The sequence below is a fragment of the Magnolia sinica genome, chromosome 5 (assembly GCF_029962835.1).
Source record: "Magnolia sinica isolate HGM2019 chromosome 5, MsV1, whole genome shotgun sequence".
NCBI classification, from domain to species: Eukaryota; Viridiplantae; Streptophyta; class Magnoliopsida; order Magnoliales; family Magnoliaceae; genus Magnolia; species Magnolia sinica.
Window position 1 is genome coordinate 11,159,047 of NC_080577.1, and position 21,803 is coordinate 11,180,849.

Below are 21,803 nucleotides of genomic sequence, written 5' to 3' on the forward strand. Positions count from 1 at the left end.
CAACCCTAAAATTATTGGTAAACTATATGGACGGAGTGGATAAAATATATAAATCACGGTGGGCCCCACAGAGTTTACTCAATAGGCAATGTGGTGCGGCACCCACTAGAGGGATATCCCCGTAGCACGATGCTCTGTGGAGCCCACCGTGACGTATGCGTTTTATCCATGCGGTTCATCCGTTTTTCCAGCCTATTTAAGGGCATGAGATAAAAAATGATGCGGATCCAAAGCTCAAGTGGACCACACCACAGAAAACAGCGGGAAATAAATGCCTACCGTTGAAAGCTTATTGAGTGCCGCGTATGTTTTAGATCAGGCTTATATTTATGTTTTACCATCATCCAGCAAACGATTTCTGTGGTGCGGTCCACTTGAACTTAGGAAGTGCTTCAATTTTTTAGATGCCTAAAATTAGCTATGAAAAACAACACCTACATCACGGTGGCCCCACAGAGCCCGGGACATACCGTGCCACAAGGAATCCGCTTTCCGTCTATCCAAACAGTTAATGCTACTATTCTCACATCCAACGGTGGAAAATCAACGAATAAAAGCTCGAACTATAGATTATTTTGAGCCATTGATAATTTGGTTCTCTTGATTTTAACATGACACCATATCCTTCCAATCGAAGGTTTTTCCTACCACAAATGGCTTGCGTCCTTTAAAAGGACCCCAAACAAACGGATAGAATCCCGACGAATCTTATTGCAATACGTCGAGAGGTATTCGCTTGTGGGGAGGCGGCTTCGGTGGATCCGGGGATCCACCAAGGTGGGTGGGATCTGGACTGTGGCCCCACCGTGATGTATTTTCCTTATATCCACGCCGTCCATCCGTTTTGAAAACTCATTTTAGGGTATCATCCAAAAAATGAAGTAGATTAAAATCTAAGGTGGACGATAATATAGGAAACAGTGGTAATCAACCATTAAAAACTTCTCGTGGGCCACAAAAGTTGTGGATCAAGCTGATATTTGTGTGGTATCTTCAAGCCTGTCTTTGTGACCTTATCAACAGGTTGGATTCCAGTCTTTGTGACCTTATCAACAGATTGGATGGCAAATGAACATTCTGGTGGCCCCATCAAGTTTTGAATGGTGGGGATTCAATCACGACTGTTTCCTATGGTATGGTCCACCTAAGAATTGGACCTGCTTCTTTTTCTGGATTTTAGAGCTGTCAAAATGGATGGACGGTGTAGATGGAAGGTACATACATCATAGCGGGCCGACAGTTAGGAATCCACCGACCTGGGTGGAACGGGGATTCACCCAAACCAGCGCCCTCGCTTGCGTTACTTTGCATGGCCACCGATGCCACGTGAGTGTAACTTCCATTATATCCAGTCCGTTCATCAAAAAGACGGCACCATGGGAAACGGTTGGGATGGAACACTCACCATTGTACAGCACATTGGGGTGTCTCTATCTCACCTAATACACTCATCTAAGTGATGGAAGGTGTGGATCTCATCACGTACGAGTCGTTATCGTCACTTAAGGTGTGGATCTCATCACGTAAGAGTCGTTATCCTCACATAGGAGGTAGGCACGCTTCCTGCCTACCTACGAAAGTCAGGCAAGAGTTTTCGAGGAATTACAGGATACACGAATGGAGCTTCGCACACCATACACGGGTTTCAATTCTATCAAGTGGGGCAATGATTGCGTGATCTTAACCGTTTCTCTGGATGGGCATGCCCCAAAAATACCCCAGATTAGAAGATTCTGGCCGCTAACCTTTAACTTCTGTCATTTGAATGTGGACCATTGATGTGTTTCTCATCCTAACCGTCTGTTAGTAGAGCATGAATCGAAGGGTTATGTTTACCCTAACATCGCACGTGGGAATCGACAGACGAGTGCTCCACCTGTATCCTATAATTCCCCTCCCACCTAGGATGCTTTGCTCTTCTTAGTAAGAGTTCTCGTTTTTGGCTTTTGTTCGTATCCTTGAAAAAAAAATAAAAATAATAATAATAATAATTAAAAAAAATAAAAAAAAGAAAGAAAGCTTAGTAAAATTTAAAATTTTCAATATCTTACATTATTATAATTGTTTTTAAATTTATTTTCATTTCTAGATATTTTCACTTACATTCACACTCTACCCAGGTTGAATAGAGTATACATAAGACCTCCGGTTGAAATGGAATTCAAGTCTGGTCCGGTTGAGAGTTGGGTCCTCTTGAGCCCGGGTTGACCATTAACCAAACCCAACCCACACGAGTTGTGCCCTGGATGCAATCTGGTCATTTCCATTATTTTCACTTGTTATTGCAATTCGTGTGCATCCAAACAGAGCCTGAACTCTGTATGTTTAGATGCAACTTAGTTCTTTCAATGCTAAAAGCTGGAAGGTGAGAACAAAAGCAAGGAAGACCATCCTGCAACCATAATTACCGGTGCATATAATAACATTAGTAGAATACACTAAAAATGTCCAGTCCATTTGCCAAGAGCAAACTCACCTCATAGGAGAAAAGGCCAATCCAGCCATGACAGTTATTTCTGGGAAAAGAAGTGCGGCCATGAAAGCATTCAAAAACGGAAGAGATCTTCCGTCCCAAACTTGGTCCTGATGTTGTAGTGATTGAACATTGGATCACCATAGTCCACTGACTTGATCTCAATGGGTTTCGGTTCCACCCCAGTAGCCCCAAAAACCACTTCCCCACTTTTATCACGGTGGCGGTGCCTAGTTCGATCTTTCTGGCTCTTAGAACTGAACTGACCGTACTGAGCTGCCTCACTTGACACTGCTCGATCCTTCTGGCTCTTTGAACTCAAGTGACTGTACTGAGGAGCTTCACTGGACACTGTTCGATCTTTCTGGCTCTTTGAACTCAAGGGGCTGTACTGAGGAGCCTCACTTGACACTGATCGATCCTTCTGGCTCTTTGAACTCAACTGGCTGTATTGAGGAGCCTCACCTGATCCATAGAATTCTGAGAAGTCTTGCCGCTTTGAAGACCTATGCTTACCAGACAAGGAAGGATCCTTCAACGATGCTGATTTAGTCTTCTGGGGCTTCTGCTGGGCATAGATATTACTTGCACTTGGAGCATGCAGCGATTCAGAAAGAGGTGAAGGACTTCTATGTTTTTGCACTAATGGCGGTGATTCCGCTTTGTCCTCAGGCATCACTAGAGAGTCTTTGATTGGAGTTGGGCCTTTCTTCGATCTCCAATGCTTGAGTCTGAGAGGGATGAAGTAAAGAAAGATGTTACCAAGTGCTTCGATTGCTAGTTTAAACAAATCAATGACAAGCCTTCCAAAGGAAGGCCAGCCAGCATCTGGGTCTTCTTTTAGGGTCTCCACGATGAGAGTAGGCTTCTCCATTGTGGGAGATTCGTCTTGAAATTCAATCTCCGAGGCTTCTTTCTGCATCAGTAAAGATACCCAGATTTTGGTTGTCTACTTCTTGATAAAATAAAATTAATGAGAAAAAATGCAGCTTTGGTTAATGAAATATAAAATGTGGTGGTCTCAAGTCCAATCAGTTGACCGACAAGTTACGGTCCACCAAGGAGATAACTTTCAACTTCATTGAATAGGTTGGCAGCAGCATGAGGGTCATCTTGCGCAAAAATCACCCACCATCAGACACTGTTTTCCATGGTGTGGCCTAGACGGTGCTGATTTTTGCACTCGATGATTCTCATGGTGGGGCTAACTTATTGGAAGGGTTGGATGTTACATGCACTTAATATGTTGGAAGTTATATGCTGACTTGATCCTAACTTCTGGTCCAAACAGTTGGACTTGAGACTTCCAAGATGTGCCTGCATTTTTAAATACTACTGAAAATGATATTAAAGGTATTCAATAGATGATAGACCAAACTGCTCGCTAGAACACCAGCAGTGGAGTAATTTAATACATCAATAGAATCATTCACTATGCCGTTATGTACACGTGATTTAGGGAAGCTTTGGGTAATGTTATGATATCTTGTAGGGGTAGTGATAATTGTGAAATGGTGTGACAGGCCTTTGATCAGAAAAACAAAATTCATGTGCCTTCATTGGCACTGTCGGAGGTGCCCGGCACACATGACGTTAGCTGTTTTGGTTACATGTTGGTGGGTTCAGTTAATGAGAGGGCATCTATTTTGTAATATAAGTGAAATTGCAAGGTCAGAGAAGTACCTTCTTTGAGAAAAAGGAAGGTCCAAATCCATGCTGAAGACCACAAGAAATATATCCCACCAAAACTGCACCGACAACCAGAATAATATCTGCTGGGTAGAAACCCAAGTCACATACTGTCAACACGTGGAAATGAAGTGCAATAGAAGTGCCACTATTACTAGGTTAAAACCATTATTAAGAAGAGTGATGATACAAACCAAGGAACAGATTATGCCTAACCACAACTGAAAAAAATTCAAAACAAAAACAGATGACAAAACAATAAATCAAATCCATAAAGATATTTATTTACTTTATTTTGCAATTTTAGTTCTAGACCAGCCAGGTATGAGTTATATGCGGCATGAGAGTTTTTGTAGAAATCCAAAGTTCATCTTTCACTTTCTTTGATTTTTTGACATTGTGACTGCCACTCTTCGAGTCCCTGAACCAGAAGACTCTTGTGGTATGTTCCCTACAGTGAAGCTCACAGGCAGATTTCACCAATGTCCCAGAAAAAACCCAAGTGCCCCATAATCCTTTTTATATTTTCAGAACCCAAAAATGATAATCCATATGCTCCACAATCCTCCCATCTACTTCTCTGCATTTGCAGAAGTCATTCTCACCATTTGAGCGAACCGGTTTGTTCAACCCTACAACCTGGTCGGGACCATTCAACTCTAGCTTGGGCCTAGATCGGTCAAGCAATATATCAATAACTACATGGCCCTTATTTGAATCGATTCAAGCATATATTACTATCCACCCAATATTTTGGGTATGGATTACATAATCTCCACATGAGTGTTGATAGGAATCTCATTGAACTTATTAGAGACATTCTATAGGAAACATCAAAGAAAGAGCAGAAAGATCATGAATCACTTCTAATGCACTTTGGAAGATCAAGCTATCAAAACTAACCCCTCTAATAACATCAAGAATCCCCTTCCACCAAAAGAGGACTGGAGGAGCAAGGAAACAGACAAAGGACCTCAGAAGCGGCCGTGAAGCACCACTTTCCATAAAAGCAACAGTTAACAGACCAGATTGACCCACCTATTCTAAAAGGGGAGTGCTGTAGATAGCGAAGCCCCGTAAGGGCATTTCAGTCACAGGGTGTATTTTATTGCATGTTGCAGTTATGCTGTCATTTGTAAGCCTTTAGTTCTATCTCATTTGTAAGGGGGTTGATCTTACCCAACATTTGTCTGCTATGCGGTGCAAATTCCGAATCGGTCAATCATCTATTTGTTCATTGCCCTTTTGGGACCAAGTTGTGGTGTAGTTTCTTATCCATCCTCAGTGTCTCTTGGGTCATGCTGTGTGCTGTTGGCAAATTGTTGATGACTTGACATGGTGCAGAGGTACGGCAGGAGAAGAAGGCTATGTGGAGACTATGGTTGTCGGCGGGATTTTGGGCAATTCAGGAAGAGAGAAATGGGAGATGTTTTTGTAATGTTAGACACAATGTTGAATGGGTAATAGGGAGGGCAATAGGTGGGAGTAAAAGGGTCTTTTGTCTGTGTATTTTTGTTGGGGCGTTGTAGGTTGTGTTTTGTCTGAATTCTTTGTTGCCTTATGGCGCCTTCTTAATAAAGTTTCAGTTACCTTTCCCAAAAAAAATAAATTTGTCGCTTTGATATAAGCCGATTAGATGACCCATGCCCAAAAGTTTGACCCTTTTTTTTAAAGTGCAGATCACCCACTTTTCTTAGACACGAAATAAAGGCAGGTTGCCGTCGCTCAACAGATAAAAGTTACTCTAGGGATAACAGGTTGATCTTCCCCAAGAGTTCACATTGACAGGAAGGTTTGGCACCTCGATGTCGGCTCTTCACCAGCTGGGGCTGTAGTATGTTCCAAGGGTTGGGCTGTTTGCCCATTAAAGCGATTCATTGGGCTTTCTTTCTTATCCCCAATCCTTGCTGCAAGAAAGAACCTTCCTTCGGATCTTTGGGCAGTGCTTGGACTTCACATAGCCTTCATGAGCTTATTTCGAGTGAAGAATTGAAAAACCCACAAGAGAGCATATAATAATAGCTGATGAAAAAAGAAAAAGCAAGAGGATTATGTAGCTACCTCTACTACAACATCAAAAGTAGAGAAGTAATGGTAGAGATTTTGCAACTAATTGGCATATGATTATGTATGCATTATGCAAGGCAAAAGAAGATTAGTATTAGTTTCTCCAAGCTCTGTGGTCCAAACCTGTGGCAGAAATTGAGCTATTCTCGGAATCACAGTCTTCTTGGTGAAGAGAAATCTGTCGAAGAGCCGCATTGCCTCTATAGGAAGCTTCAAAGAAAGAGCAGAAAGATCATGAATCACTTCTAATGCACTTTGGAAGATCAAGCCATCAAAACTAACCCCTCTAATAACATCGAGAATCCCCTTCCACCAAAAGAGGACTGGAGGAGCAAGGAAACAGACAAAGGAACTCAGAAGCGGCCCAGAAGCACCACTTTCCATAAAAGCAACAGTTAACAGACCAGATTGACCCACCTATTCTTACAGGGGAGTGTTGTAGATAGTGAAGCCCTGTAAGGGCATTTCAGTCACAGCAATTAACAGACCAGATTGACACCCTGATCCATAGCTCAAGTGGTAGACTGAGTGAAAGATACCTCGTTTCAACACTGAGGTCTTGGTATCGATCCCTAGTGGGGGTGGCTAACAGTGAAGTATCAACTGACAGTGGGGTGTACTAACAAGCTAACCAAAAATAAAATAAAATGTTGGAGTTATGTTGTCATTTGTAAGCCTTTAGTTCTATCTCATTTGTAAGGAGGTTGATCTTACCCAACATTTGTCTGCTATGCGGTGCAAATTCCGAATCGGTTAATCATCTGTTTGTTCATTGCCCTTTTGGGACCAAGTGTGGTGTAGTCTCTTATCCACCCTCAGTGTCTCTTGGGTCATGCTGTGTTCTGTTGGCAAATTGTTGATGACTTGACATGGTGCGGAGGTACGGCAGGAGAAGAAGGCTATGTGGAGACTATGGTTGTTGGTGGGATTTTGGGCAATTCAGGAAGAGAGAAATGGGAGATGTTTTCGTAATGTTAGACACAATGTTGAATGGGTAATAGGGAGGACAACAGGTGGGAGTCAAAGGGTCTTTTGTCTTTGTATTTTTGTTGGGGCGTTGTAGGTTGTGTTTTGTCTGAATTCTTTGTTGCCTTATGGCGCCTTCTTAAAAAAGTTTCAGTTACCTTTGAAAAAAAAATAAAAAATTTATCGCATGGATATAAGCCGATTAGATGACCCATACCCAAAAGTTTGACCTTTTTTTTTAAAGTGCAGATCACCCACTTTTCTAGAGTGTAGACACGAAATAAAGGCAGGTTGCTGTCGCTCAACGGATAAAAGTTACTCTAGGGATAACAGGTTGATCTTCCCCAAGAGTTCACATCAACGGGAAGGTTTGGCACCTTGATGTCGGCTCTTCACCACCTGGGGCTGTAGTATGTTCCAAGGGTTGGGCTGTTTGCCCATTAAAGCGATTCATTGGGCTTTCTTTCTTATCCCCAATCCTTGCTGCAAGAAAGAACCTTCCTTCGGATCTTTGGGCAGTGTTTGGACTTCACATAGCCTTCATGAGCTTATTTCGAGTGAAGAATTGAAAAACCCACAAGAGAGCATATAATAATAGCTGATGAAAAAAGAAAAAGCAAGAGGATTACCTAGCTACCTCTACTACAACATCAAAAGTAGAGAAGTAATGGTAGAGATTTTGCAACTAATTGGCATATGATTATATATGCATTATGCAAGGCAGAAGAAGATTAGTATTAGTTTCTCCAAGCTTTGTCGTTCAAACCTGTGGCAGAAATTGAGCTATTCTCGGAATCACAGTCTTCTTGGTGAAGAGAAATCTGTCGAAGAGCCGCATTGCCTCTATCAACAACTAACAAGGAACAGGTACGACCAACATATACAACGTCAAAGTCGTTAGAAAATTTTGCATGCTCGCTGGGCCCATCCCTGTACCCTGGTGCATTTGATTTCCCTCCAGCAATTGTTGTAACACCTGCAGGAATTAATTTTAAAAATGGCTTCGAATTAACAGTTTTGAATCCATTAGGACATGAACAAAATTCCTAATGCTGCCAATTTAGTTTTCACGGCACCTGCTTCTCCTATCTTTCTGATAGCGAAATTCAAAGTATCTGCGACATATACATTCCCTTTATCATCCATGGTGACACCCTTTGGATGATTAAAACGAGCGTCACTAGGTTTTCCATCTACATGGCCCGAGTAACCCTGAAATGACCCAGCAACCAATCTTGCCCTGCTATCTGCAACGCTCTTCAATCAGCTGACCATACCAAAACAAATCAACAAACAGTACTCATGCAGGTCCCGGTAAAGGCATTTTGTATATACAGCCCATGTGGAAATAAAATTGTTTTCCACTAACAAGACAGTTGGGCTGTTTGGATACATGGATTCCACACAATAATCAGTACTCTTATCCATGGTAAGAAGTCTTTGGCACAAGAAACATGGCAGTTGTCCAATGAATTTGAGGACTTTTCTTACAATCCAAACAGGCACTACATTTTTGGAATCCTATTTTTGATAGTGACCATGGAAACTATCATTGTGTAATCATTACTTTATCGATGGAATCCACCTACCCAAACACGCCCTAAATGATAACAAGGTCAACATCAACATCATCATAGGATTCCAAAGGGATCAAGTGAGGCACAATGCCACGTTGATTGCAATTCAAAAGTCTATTCATATATTCATGTAGACGATTATGCATCAAAATGCAAACACAATCTACATTTCGAAGAAGAAAAAGAAAGCATCTATGAACTGCAATTATGAATAAGAGGAACAGTAAGTATAGTTCCGCACTCGTGTTGCGTGAAAAAGAATCCCAAGTACACATCGATTGGTCCACCTAGACAAGGTAAACTTAATGAACCTCGGCAAAGTTACTTGGGCATCGATTGGTCCCTCAAGATAACCCCTGCAAAACTTACATAGGCATGTCCATTGATTAGGGCTGTTAGGTGGATCCATCAGCTGCATTTGGTTTGGTTTTCCCACAAGTGTGAGCAAGTGATAAGCACTCCTCTTGAGAATCATGAGAATAAAATGTGGGCATTGCAAAAATATAATCCTAATTCTAGAGAAGATAATTAAAAGAGTAATGAATATCAAACAATCATAGATATGAAAATGCACCCAACTCAAGAGTGCACCCCGACGGTCCAAAAGAAAGGCACATACACAAATCAAGAATAGTTGGCAAATGCTAAAATGCACCAAATTGTAGTAGCAATTCACTACAAAATCCGGATCCTAACATCATCATCATCATCACCTAAGCTTTATCCCAACTAATTGGGATCAGCTACATGAATCCTGTTCTACCATTCCACTTTACCATGCCGATCATAACATGAAAAAAGAAAAAGCATTAATTCTGGCATTCTAATTGCGACTAGTTAGAACAATCCAGACAAGACCCAGAACTGCGAATGCTAAAAACAGTCTTGATTGTCAGAATCAGAACCAAATAGATACAAACCATGAATAATCACGAACAAACGAACCAATCCCAAATACCCAAACTAATAAAGAAAGGTACAAAGCATACATTGGGATAGCGGAGGAGTTATCCGAACAATGTTACTGTTCACAGCGTCAACCGCAAATAGCTCTCCATCTGGCGAGACCCGAATGGAATGCGGCTCAACGCCAAGCTTGTTCCCTTCCTCCACAACAGTCTCAACCAAATACCCATTTTCAAACTGAAGAACATTCCCATCTGCGCAATAAATGACAAAACATTGAAAAAAGGGAAATTTTCAAATTTTGCAAGAACCCATCAAGGAAAACCTTCATAAAATCACAAAACAAGCATTTGGGTTTTCATAAATATAATCAAATTGACTTTCCTTCTCCTCCTTCTCATTCAACTGACCGATTTGAGGCGCTTTTGGAGAAGCTCTAGACCATTTGAGGAAAGAAGATAAGTGCTTTATCAGGGGTCCTGAAAAAAGAAAACCCATTAATGGAATTTTAACAAATAGCTCAAATTCGAATAAAAGGAAAGAAATTTGAGAGATAAATTAGGTTTTCTTTTTTATATATTACCTGTCGGAGAAGCTTCCGCTCCCAATTCAAGAAGGATAGGGACAAAGGCTGTAAGGAAAATGAGAAAAAACAGAGGTTTTTTCATGGCTCTCTCCCTCCCTCTCCCTTTCACTATCTATCGAGATGCAAAGTAGCTCAGAGGCGAGTTTGAGAAGATCTAGAACTGAAAATTGAGAAAATCATGAGAAGGAATGCTCTCTTTTGCATCTGGTTTTCAGCTGCTATTGGGTTGAGAGAGAGAGAGGCGAGAGTGCTCACTGCTCTTACACTTTTCTAAAGAGCGATGAGAAGGCTACTCGCGCGAGTAAGATTAGCATCATACTTCCGGACGCAGGTAGCCGGACCCGGATTGGGAACTACCCCGCCCGTCCATAGCAAGGAACGGACAGGGGCAACCATGATGTATGGGTTTTATCCACACCATAAATTCATTTTTCCATATCGTTTTTGGGTATAATACCTAAAATGAGACAGATTCAAGGCTCATGTCGACCACACTACAGGAAGAAGCGGTGATGATGACAACCACCGTTGAAACTTTCCTATGGTCCATCGTGATGGATAATAACCGTCCAACATGTTCATAAGGTCACGTAGTAGTGGATGAAGTGAAAAACAAATATCATCTTGATCCAAAATTTATATGCCCCCAAGAAAATTTCAACGATAAATGCTTAATCCACACAGTGTGGCCCCCTTGATCATTGGATCTGCCTCATTTTTCGGTTCAGTTCCTGAAATGGTACGTAACAATGGAGGGACGGTGTGGATAAAACCCTACATCACTGTAAATCCTTAGATACCCTTTCCTTGGGAACGGATTGGCTACTCCCCTGACACCAGCCATTGGCTGGTGGTCGGTGCTCTGTGGGGCCCACAATGATGTATGTGTGTCATCCATTCCGTCCATATATTTTTATATATCATTTTATGATAAAAAAAAAAATAAAGTATATATCTATCTCAAGTGCACCACATTATAGGAAACAATGTTGAATGAATTTTGACCATTAAAAACGTTTTGAGGGTCATAAAAGTTTTGGATCAAGCTAAGATTTATTTTTTCCATTCATCTGGGTCTTTATGACCAAATCAATTAATTAGATGTCAAATAAACAGTACAATGAGCCTCAGGAGGATTTTAATTGTGAATATTCATTCATTATTTTTATCCTGTGGTGTGGCCCACCTAAGATTTATATCCATATCTTTTTTGTATTAAGCACTAAAATGATCCGTAAAAATGGATGAACGGAATGGAGGAAACACATACATCATTTTGGGCCTACAAAGCACCGACCACCAGCCAGGGGGCTGGTGTCGGGGGAGTAGCCAATCCGTTCCCCCTTTCCATTCCTAGCTAGGGATTGTTAGGGGTGGTACCCAATCCGCCGCGCACATTGCCTGCGTCCCCCGCCCACAGGAACTTCCTACGGTCGGAAGGTACGTGGGACCACGGAGATGTTGAAATCCACTCGGTCCATCAGTTTCTCCAGCTCATATGGAAATCGGATTGCGTACCGATTACTCAGTACGCTCTTATCATAATGAGTAAACTCAGTTGAGCCCACCTTAAATGTACGTGGTCTATCCACGCCGTCCATCCCTTTTTCCATCTAATTTAAGGGGTTGACCCCAAAATTGAAGTATATCCAAAGATTAAGTGGATTATACCACACAGGAAATAATACGGATAATGATTTCAACGGTTGAAACCTTGCTTAGGCCTCGTAGTGATGTTTATTTGTCATCCAACCAGTTCATAAGATGATATACATATGGATGAACAGAAAAAACAAATATAAGCTATCCAAAACTTCAGTTGCCCCCCAGAAACATTTTAACCGTAGAAGTTCAAGTCAACTGTTTGCTATGGTGTGGTCCATTTGAACATTGCACATGCTTCATTTTTGGGCTCAAGCCCTAAAATTGTCTAGGGAAATGGATGGACAGAGTCGATAAAATACAGAATCACGGTGGACCTCACAGAGTTTGCTCTTACTACGCAATCGGCTTCTGCTCGTATGAGTAGCTTCCGACTGCAGAAACTTTGTGGACCGGGAGGCGCAGCCAGCCGATTCGCGTCCCAAGCTTCCACATCAATTCCCAGCATAGCGCACGTGCGTGAGATCAGTACGTTCATCAGGCGGGCCTCATCGTTTATTTGCCTTGGGCCCAAAATCACGACGAGCCATTCACCAGGTTGGCCAGATTTGTACATTGAATGTGGACGGTTGGCCATTCACCAGAACGGAAGTGTGTATTCTCTCGTCCCCAGCATACCTTACGAACCAACCAGCTTGGGCACACTGAGGGTATCATCTGAACGGTCTGGATTCTCACCACGTGTGGCATTAAGCACGTGCGGAGAGCCAGCGGACCTCATCTGAAAAATGTTCTTTTCTAGTACAAGAAAGATTGCTTTTCCTTTTGCACTTTGCAGCATCGCTCACGAGGATTGGAATTATATGTCCTCGGCCCGAGGACGCGGATTGCGTACCACCCCCGCCCGTCCCTAGCTCCGAACGGGCAGTTCTGTGGGCAGGCCCACCGTCATGGATCTGTACATCCAAACCGTTTATCCCTTTCCTCAGATTATTTTAAGTCATGAACACAAAATTGAAGCATATCTAATGATCAAATGGTCCACACCACATACTTTGTGGCTTATTATTTGGTGTGGTCCATTTGATTGTTGGATTTACTTTATTTTTGTGTTAATGCCTTAAAATAATCTGAGAAAGGGATAGACGATTTGGATGTACAGATACATCACGGTGGGCCCGCCCACAGAACTGCCCGTTCGGAGCTAGGGACGGGTGGGGTAGTACGCAATCAGCGTCCCCTCGACCCGAACATTGTCCATTGTCGAGGCTGTTCCGTCCTGAGGAGGGCCAATCTTTTGGTAGTCCAGATCATTGGCCTGTTTTATCCTAATGTGGATCGACGATGTGAAAAAAAAAGAAAACTTCAATATGATGATCATAAGCTCCCGAATTATGGTCCACAAATAGACGGTTGAAAAGAGAGAGATATAAAAAAAGTTCTAATGAAGTTGCAAGATAGCATGGTAAGACCTACCAATCTCAGAGATTTGTTATATACACTGAAACGAAACTGATTGACGGTCTCGATGACCGATGAAAGGGCCCCACTTGTTAGAACTGAAAACCCGAGTATAATGTGGTAAATCCTAGGGTCGAGGATACCATATTTGGAGAGTTTCGGGGGATCTGTAAAGAAAAAGTAAAGAAAGCGGGATTTTTTTGTAAATTCTTGAAAATCTAGCTTTAGATCAAAGCAAGCAAGATTCCTGTTGTTCCGAGAGTTATTTGATACTCTGGCGGAGAATGTTTTTGATACTCAGCACCAAAAGACTTGTATAGGTAACATATATTAACCTAAGTTAAACCGTTCAAATTGTTGATGCCGCTTTACATAAAGTATAGTAAGAAGTTTATAATGGTTTAACAAACGTATTCTCTAATTTCTGGATACTTGTTTGCCGAATTCGAACCATTGGATATTTTTCATTCCAACTGTCCATGCGTCCCCTAATTTATTGGTTGTCCAACTAATTTTTTTTATTTTTTATTATCATCCATTTAAATTCACAATTTTATCAGTTCATTTTGAGATAATGTTACAACACGTGTACAATTTCGTTGCGCCTGAGTATCAGCCATTACAGTCTGCCAGAGCATAAGAATTTTTCTGGACACGATTTGAGTACCCCCGCGTGTGCCAAGCTCGATACAGGCTGTGGTTTTATAACCACCCATTTTTTTTTTTCGTGAGAAGTGACCCTATCATCCACTTGCATGTGTCCCACTTAAGTTTTGGTTCTGCCCCATTTTTGCCTTATATCTTTTCTTGGCCAGGTCGATATGATGGACGAGTAGATTTATATTATCGTTAGTGGGATCCATCATATCTTTAAAAAAATAATAATAAAATAAAAATAAAAATTATATCCTCCGCACGCCAATTAAACCACTTTCTCTATTCTTCCTTCCTTTTCGTACGGTAATGTGTGCCAAACCCTCCCACTAAATGAAACCGTCCCATAATCCTCAGTCTTCCATTCCATTACGCACCCCTTTATAAAAAATTAAAATTAAAATTTTTTTTTTTAAAAAAAAAAAAAGAAAAAAAGAAATGAAAGAAACAATCAAATCAAAAATAGAGAGGGGGAGAGAGAGAGCTTTATAGATCAAAAGAGATTAAAGCGAGACCGGATCATCAGACTTTTAAGGTAGGTGATCTTATATTGAAGTTTATCATTTTCAGTTAATTATTATGCTTATTTATTCTAAAATTTTGATAGAAATATTATTGTCAGTTGATTATTATGTAGGGAATCTTACTCATTTATGAATTTCTATTTTATATATTTCTAATATTTAATGTTGAAATAACTTTTATATATATATATATATATATATATATATATATATATATATATATATATATATATATATATATATATATATATATATATATATAAGAAAAGGTACTATGTGCTCGACCTCACGAGTCGCTCTCGTGAGGTCGAGCTGTGTGGGCCCCACCATGATGCGTGTCGACCATCTACACCGTGCATTTGATGGGTCCCCTCTAAATTATGGGATATCTCAAAAATCAGCCGTATACGGAACTCAGGTGGGCCATACCATCTAAAATCATGTGAAGACACCGTTAAAACATATAAAAGCACTTGGTGGGGCTCACCTGAGTTTTAAATGCTTCTGAAACTTGGTCTGAACCCTCATCCAAGTGGGACACATATAATGGATGGGCTGGATTTGCAAGCCACATCTCGGTGGGCCCAAAAAATGATTATGAATGTTTTAATGGTGCACGGCCCCTCCCCACTTCTGTATGTGGTGTGGCCCACAAAAGTCACGGATTGACTTGATTTTTGAGACCTAGGCCCACAATGGAATGGTGCATCTGACTGATGGGGTAGATGTTCGAAACGCATCACGGTGGGGCCCACACAGCTCGACCTCATGAGACGGACTCGTGAGGTCGAGCGCATAGTACCTTTTCCCATATATATATATATATTTACAGAATAAAATAAACAATTTATCTAAGTTTATATTTTAATTTAGAAATTCTATATATAAAAAATATTTGTTAATATTAAATTAAAATGAACTATTCCTAAATTTTAAAGGTAAATTATTAAAAATAGAATATGTTCAAATTAAGTTATAAATTTTTAAGTCAGATGTAATATAGTATATGCAGATAGATTTTATTATTTTATATCAGAATTGTTGAATTTAACTTAGAATTATTTTTAGTAAAAAAATAGAATTAATAACTTAAATTAAATTATAAATTTTAAGCCTTATTTAATATATGTACTTAATTTCATAAGTATAATTAATTTAATCTAGTTCAAGTAAAATTTCAGATATTAAAATGATTTGTTAATTTAATTTAAAGTAAAGTAGTTACAATTAAATTGTTAACAAGCAGTTAAATGAAAATTTTAATTTTTCAGAGTTTGAGAATTAATATTAATTATACTAATTAGGAATTAAAAATTATTATCGTTGTTGTTGTTGTTGTAATAATTAAATTAATGTAAATCTAAATTTAAGATGACTTTGAAGGCTTTAAAAATAATTAATTATAATTCAAAATTTTAATTATTTGGTAAGCATTATCAACTTTGACTTGTATGATTTCTTAAATTAATTAAGTCGAAATTTAACATGATATTAATGAAAACTTCTAACTATTATTCTAATTTAAACTCTAGTTTAAATTATAAAAATAAATTATTAATAGTAATAATAATAATTTAAATATAAGGTACAACAAAACTTTTATAAATTAATAAATAGGAATTTAAATTTCGAATAAAATAAATTATTTACATTGCAAATAAGTAAATAAATTTCAAAATTCAATTTTTGAGACAAAAATTGGTATTTCAGCATTTTTAGGAGTTCTTGAAAATTTTCCAACACTATTACAGAAATTAACAATTTTAGAAACTAAATTTTAATAACATTGAATTTATGCACCTCATATAGAACCTGAATTATAGTGTAGAAATTTGATTTATTAAATTATTATTTATTTATTTTTGTTGATTTTAGAATTGTTCATGTTATTCATGCTTTTCTATTGATTATTTAATTGTGAGAAAAAAAAATATATAGTTGTATCAGCAAGTAGGGCGATCATGTCCCTTGGGTAAAAGACCCTAAAGCTAGCAAGTAGGGCAATCGTGTCCCTTGGGTGAGAGACCCTAAAGCCAGCAAGTAGGGCAATTGTATCCCTTGAGTGAAAGACCGTAGAACCCACTGGGTCCTTTGGAGTCTCCTTTATGTACGGCGTATGAGTACAATTGTGTACGTGGACATACATCAGAGCATCAGAGGTACAACTGAAGCAGTAGTCTGACCAGCTAACGTATAAATGGGTCTATCACCATAAGGTACCAGTGCATAGGCGTTAATGCAACGTGACTATCCACTTGGGTACAATGTTGTAAGAAACGATATAAATGTTACGAGTATTCATGGAAATATTACATGCATGGCATTTTCACAATTCTGTTGTTAAATTTTATTATCTGTATTCTATTTTCCTTCATTGTTATAAAATTGATATTATCTAAACATGTTAAATTTTGGGTAAGAGATGACCCTATTGGATTGTTATGCTCATTTATTAAAAAAATACACAGGTGTAGAGCTGGAATACTACGAGCAGGCGAGCCTTTACTATTAGTTTTATTTTCTAGAAAATTAGGTTTAGTTTTAATTCAATTCGGATTTTTTTTTTGTTATTTAAGTTTAGTTTATATTCAAATTTCGATGTAGAAAGGGAAGACTATCAAAAGAATTGAATTTAATAAACATTTCAGCTATATTTTTTTAGATGACGTTGAATATTTATTGAATTTGATTGAATCACGTGGATTGTAATAAATATCATTATATTATAACTCACGATCCTTAGGATTCGGGTCCCGAAGACCTTATTCGGGTACCCGAATTTCGGGGCGTGACAGGTTCCGAAGGGCCAACCATGATATATGGGTTTATCCACACCGTCCATCCATTTTTCCATATCATTTAGGGTACAACCCCGAAAATAATGCAGATGCAAGGCTCAAGTGGACCATACCACAGGAAGCAGTGGTGATAATGACACCCGCTTTTGAAACATTCATACGGCCCACCGTGATGTTTTTTTTTCCATCCAACTTGTTCATAAGGTCACATGGACCTGGATGAAGGCAAGATACAAATATCAGCTTGATCCAAAACTTTTGAAAATGGTGGGCATTAATCCCTACTATGTGGTCCACCTAAGCTTGGATCTGTGTAGTTTTTGAGTTTGTTTCTTAAAATGATATGAAAAAATGGATGAACGGTGTGGATAAAACCATCCATCACGGTGGGCCCTCAGATCTCCAGCCTGTTGCGAGCTCGGGGAAAGGTGGGGGTGTATACCCATTCGGTATCCAGTTTTTTTCCTGTTACCTTCGATTTTTTTTTAATGGAGAAATCACCTGTGATAAATTTAATTATTAAAAAATAAATAAAAACAAACAAACAAACAGAGAAGAAGAGAGAAGTCACTATCACCATTTTCCTCATCCACAGTGCTCCCAATTATTTGGGTGGCTAGGATTTTGAGTAACATGCGACGTGTAATCAGAAAAAATGCTCATTTATATCATATCTATTGTTGTTATTCAGTTCGGCCACACGAGCAAAAATGTTAAGAAACGACCTGATTTCAATTTAAATGTGTGTGAAAGTATTAATTACTTGAATGGGATCAAATTAAATGCTTGTAATCCTGTGTATAGAATTAGTCAAATTAGGATTACATACGTGAAGATTGGCTTAACTATTATGTAAAAATTAACTTAATTATTCAGTCACTAATTATTAAAAGTGATCGAATAATTAATTTATGGAGGAGAGGGTTAGTACTTATGAATGAATAAGTGCTTTTTATCTCAAAAAAAAAAAGAAAAAAAAGAAGAGATTTTCTTTCAAGAGTCTCACTTTGGATCATATTTCCTCAATAAAAAGTAATAAAATATAAAAATAATTACTTGATTGCCAATTGTATTAATATAATACCTTAAATTTTGACGATTATGAGATGATCGTGGTGACTGGTAAGTGGAACTTAACTAGAAAATTAATAAGTAAGAACTTACTAATACGGGGACCTAACAACGGAGTTGTGGATATTTATACTAACCTATCAACATACTATAATAGTGTGCTTGATAGGAGTAGAAATTAAGCTAAGAATTTAAACTAAGAATCTGCTGCAACATGGTACAAGATAGAGGTAGAGAGATTTAAAATTAAACTAATAAGAATAGATATCCACGGAGGACAAAAGAAATAAAACAACGTAGAGCAGAAATGTTTTTATGCGATTATATTGGATTTTACTTCATCCACATTATGCCCCACTGTTTGGGTGGTTAGGATTTTGAGGTACATACTATGTGTAAAGCAGTAAAAGCTCATTTGTATCATTGTTACAGTATAAATGACTTCAGCGTATCAAAGCTCTCTGTGAAACAATATATTTCAAGAGATTAGACAATTGTTTCTTGAATGATAGTGAGTATGCCCAAAATTTCATAAAACGGGACCCACCCAATGCACTATGTGCACCATGGGTTGTAGGTCCATCCATTGCCAAGTAGTCCTGCTATATGTAACTCGGACCATCTATTGCCCTCAATTTAACAAATCAGGGTTGCTTGTGTCACCAAGGGCTTAGATTGGAAGTACGTGTAGTGTGATTGCGCGGACATGCCAAAGTCTACCTAACTCAAGATTTTTTTTTCTGGACTAAATTGTTGGTGGCCCTATGCCAAGATGGACGATCGAAGATTGGATTTGGATTTAGTGTCCTCTTGACCACTGATTGATGTGTTCTGTACTCAAGTGATTTGTGCAAGGGTAGGGGTTAGCCATCACGAATGAGATTCTTTTTACCTTGTGCCGGCGGATGTAGAATCGACTGTCTTAATGACTTTTTATTACACCGGCGCTTTAATATGATGTTTTTCAATCAGAATGGAAGATTTGCACGGAAAATAAATATAAAGTAGACTAAATAAGATCGATTTTATTGATATCTTGGCCTTGTTACAATTGTTGTGATTTACAACCGTATATAAATAAAAGTGAGAAATAAAATAAGCATTGAATGCGCCTATCGGAATAAATGATTAAGGCAGGTGGTCAATGGGATATGACTGGAGTATGAACAACTGAATCGAAACTCAGATGAACATAATGATCTGGCAACTTAAGGCAGCCGCTGGACAGTAGAAAAGTGGACTAAAAATTTAAGATAGACATAAAAGTAAGGTAGATGTAAAAGTAGATAGATGTGTTTGGCATGGTGCTCTAAGCTCTTCTTCTTGTACTCCTTTTATAGCTTTTTCGAGGTAGTGAAAGCCCATCGCTGGGGTTCTAGGTCCTCTATGTGGGCTTTTCATATACATAATTTTTTTCTGAGTAATCTGGAACTTGCCTTGGAAAGAAAAGGCTTCAAACTCATTAGCTTATCGGATCTTCTTTTGTAGTTGATCCTTCGCGGAGATGTTCATGGCCCACTAAGAATTAGACTTAGGATTACCAAAGTTCCTCTGAAGAAGACAACCAGGCCAAGGTCCAAGGAGTTCAAGGGTTAATCTCTATCGAACATGGCCAGTCAACATATTTATTAATGGCCCACCTTGTCAATGTCAAGGTGTTGGTTGGTCCAGATTAAACCACCTCCTTCGTTTAACCATCTAAACAGTGATGGTCTAAAGTGCTAGAGGGATTTGACCACCTGACATTAATTTATCATTTGGATAGACTATATGTCACATTCTCTTGATTTCGATCATCGTGTAAAACAGATTTTAATATATAGGTTTAGTCGTCCCTTTACAATTTGGGTCTAGGACCATATCCAGGTTGGCTCAGATTTCAATTCGACCTCTTGATCTTCGGGATCTTTTGGATTGTTGCTGGTTCTTCGAACATCTCTGGGGAAGATATCCCATTTTAGGACTATGAGAGATAGCTTCACAGATGAAATTATATCCAATTGTAAAATAGGATATGATTGCTTGCCTCCAAGTGCAGAGGTTCGTAAGTAATATCCTGTGAATACAGGGTTAATCCCACAAGGAGATGAATTGCAAGCAGAAAAAAATTAAATGAAAAACAAACTAAGTAATAAAAACTAAATTGATGATTTGATGTTGGGATTTTTGAATGGATGTAATTCAACTAAATAAAAAAACACCCAAGCTTCAAAGTTCCACACATAGGTTAATGTTCCAAAATCATGATGACTTGGATAACACAACTAGGATCTGAGCACTATAGTCAACCTAATCGGAAAATAAAACAGTTTAAATATTTTAATAAGCGATATAAAATATTAGAAAATCATGGATTTGCACCATTGATATATATTCTCAAGCGTCAGTGATTGTAAGAATTCAATATCAATGAGATAATGAAAATCAAAGAAATATAACAGGTTGAGAACCTCTCATATCTAGGAAATCTGATTGATCCATGGTAAGCCTATCCATCAATGTAGATCTCATATGATGGAAACATATGGATCTCAGAAGAGGATAAAAAATAAAACATAAATAATAGATAACATGCATACACCATTCTTCTCATCATTAAAACAATCAATCATCATAATCTTAAAGAATTATTAAACCCATGTGCTTCCCTTCTAACTTGGGCTAGAAGGAACTTAGAAAAACATAATTAAAATAAGAAAGAAAAAAAAAAGAAGAAATAAATAAATGCAAATAGAAAAGATCTAAAAAAATGACTTATAAAACTTTAATAAAATTAAAAACTCTTTAAAATTCTAAATTTTGCTTTGGGATGCCTTGAATGATGCTTAGAAATGCCCTAAGAAGCCCTATTTATAAGTAGGGAACTTTAATTTTCGTACAAAGTTAAAAAACCCTATAAATCGCCTCAAATATACGCAGTTTCTCAAAATAGACTTTTCGCTACATAGTTTGTTTAAAATAGATTTTTTGCTGCGCATTGTTCCAAAATAGACCTCAGAGCTTTAGAATATACTTTTTTAGGACAATTTTAGGATTCTTCACTTCAAATCTTCGATTTTCTTCATTCTTCACTTGGTTTTCTTGGATCTTTGGCATGTGAATTCTTTAATCTTAGTCTCCTAAGATTCATCCCTTGCCTTGGTGATTCTTAAGCATCAAATCAATGCTTTTTAACACCTTTTTTCAATCTAAGCTCTTAAATTCACCTTGCAACACATACATGAGTAAAATAGAACATTAAGTTGATTCATGTTCATAAAACCAAGATGTAAATGGAAAAAATTATGCAATATTTGAGTCTTAACACACCTCCCAACCAGCATTTTGCTAATACCAAGCAAAATAAGCGAAGAAAAATGAAAATAAAAATAAAAATTAATTCTAGAAACAAAATTAAAATGAAAATAAAATTCTAATTACACCATTTTC

General features: G+C 38.3%; 1 protein-coding gene across 3 annotated transcripts; it reads right to left on the reverse strand.

Moving 5' to 3' along the window:
* Positions 1–2,010: 2,010 nt before the first annotated feature.
* On the reverse strand, positions 2,011–10,512 carry LOC131245431 (uncharacterized). 3 transcript variants are annotated; one of them, XR_009170875.1, is made up of 9 exons: positions 10,262–10,512; positions 10,089–10,157; positions 9,762–9,932; positions 8,272–8,442; positions 7,962–8,171; positions 6,353–6,439; positions 4,157–4,245; positions 2,477–3,389; positions 2,011–2,392 (listed from the first exon to the last, which is right to left on the reverse strand). XR_009170875.1 is itself a non-coding variant. In XM_058244896.1 (8 exons), exons 1-8 carry the CDS (start codon positions 10,344–10,346, stop codon positions 2,547–2,549), a joined length of 1,725 nt encoding a protein of 574 aa, XP_058100879.1. In that variant the 5' UTR covers positions 10,347–10,512; the 3' UTR covers positions 2,394–2,546. The 3 variants fall into 3 exon arrangements, 2 of the variants coding, with proteins under 2 accessions (XP_058100879.1, XP_058100880.1); XM_058244896.1 differs by lacking the exon at positions 2,011–2,392 and having other exon boundaries at positions 2,394–3,389; XM_058244897.1 differs by lacking the exons at positions 2,011–2,392; positions 6,353–6,439 and having other exon boundaries at positions 2,394–3,389; positions 10,262–10,511.
* Positions 10,513–21,803: the final 11,291 nt, after the last annotated feature.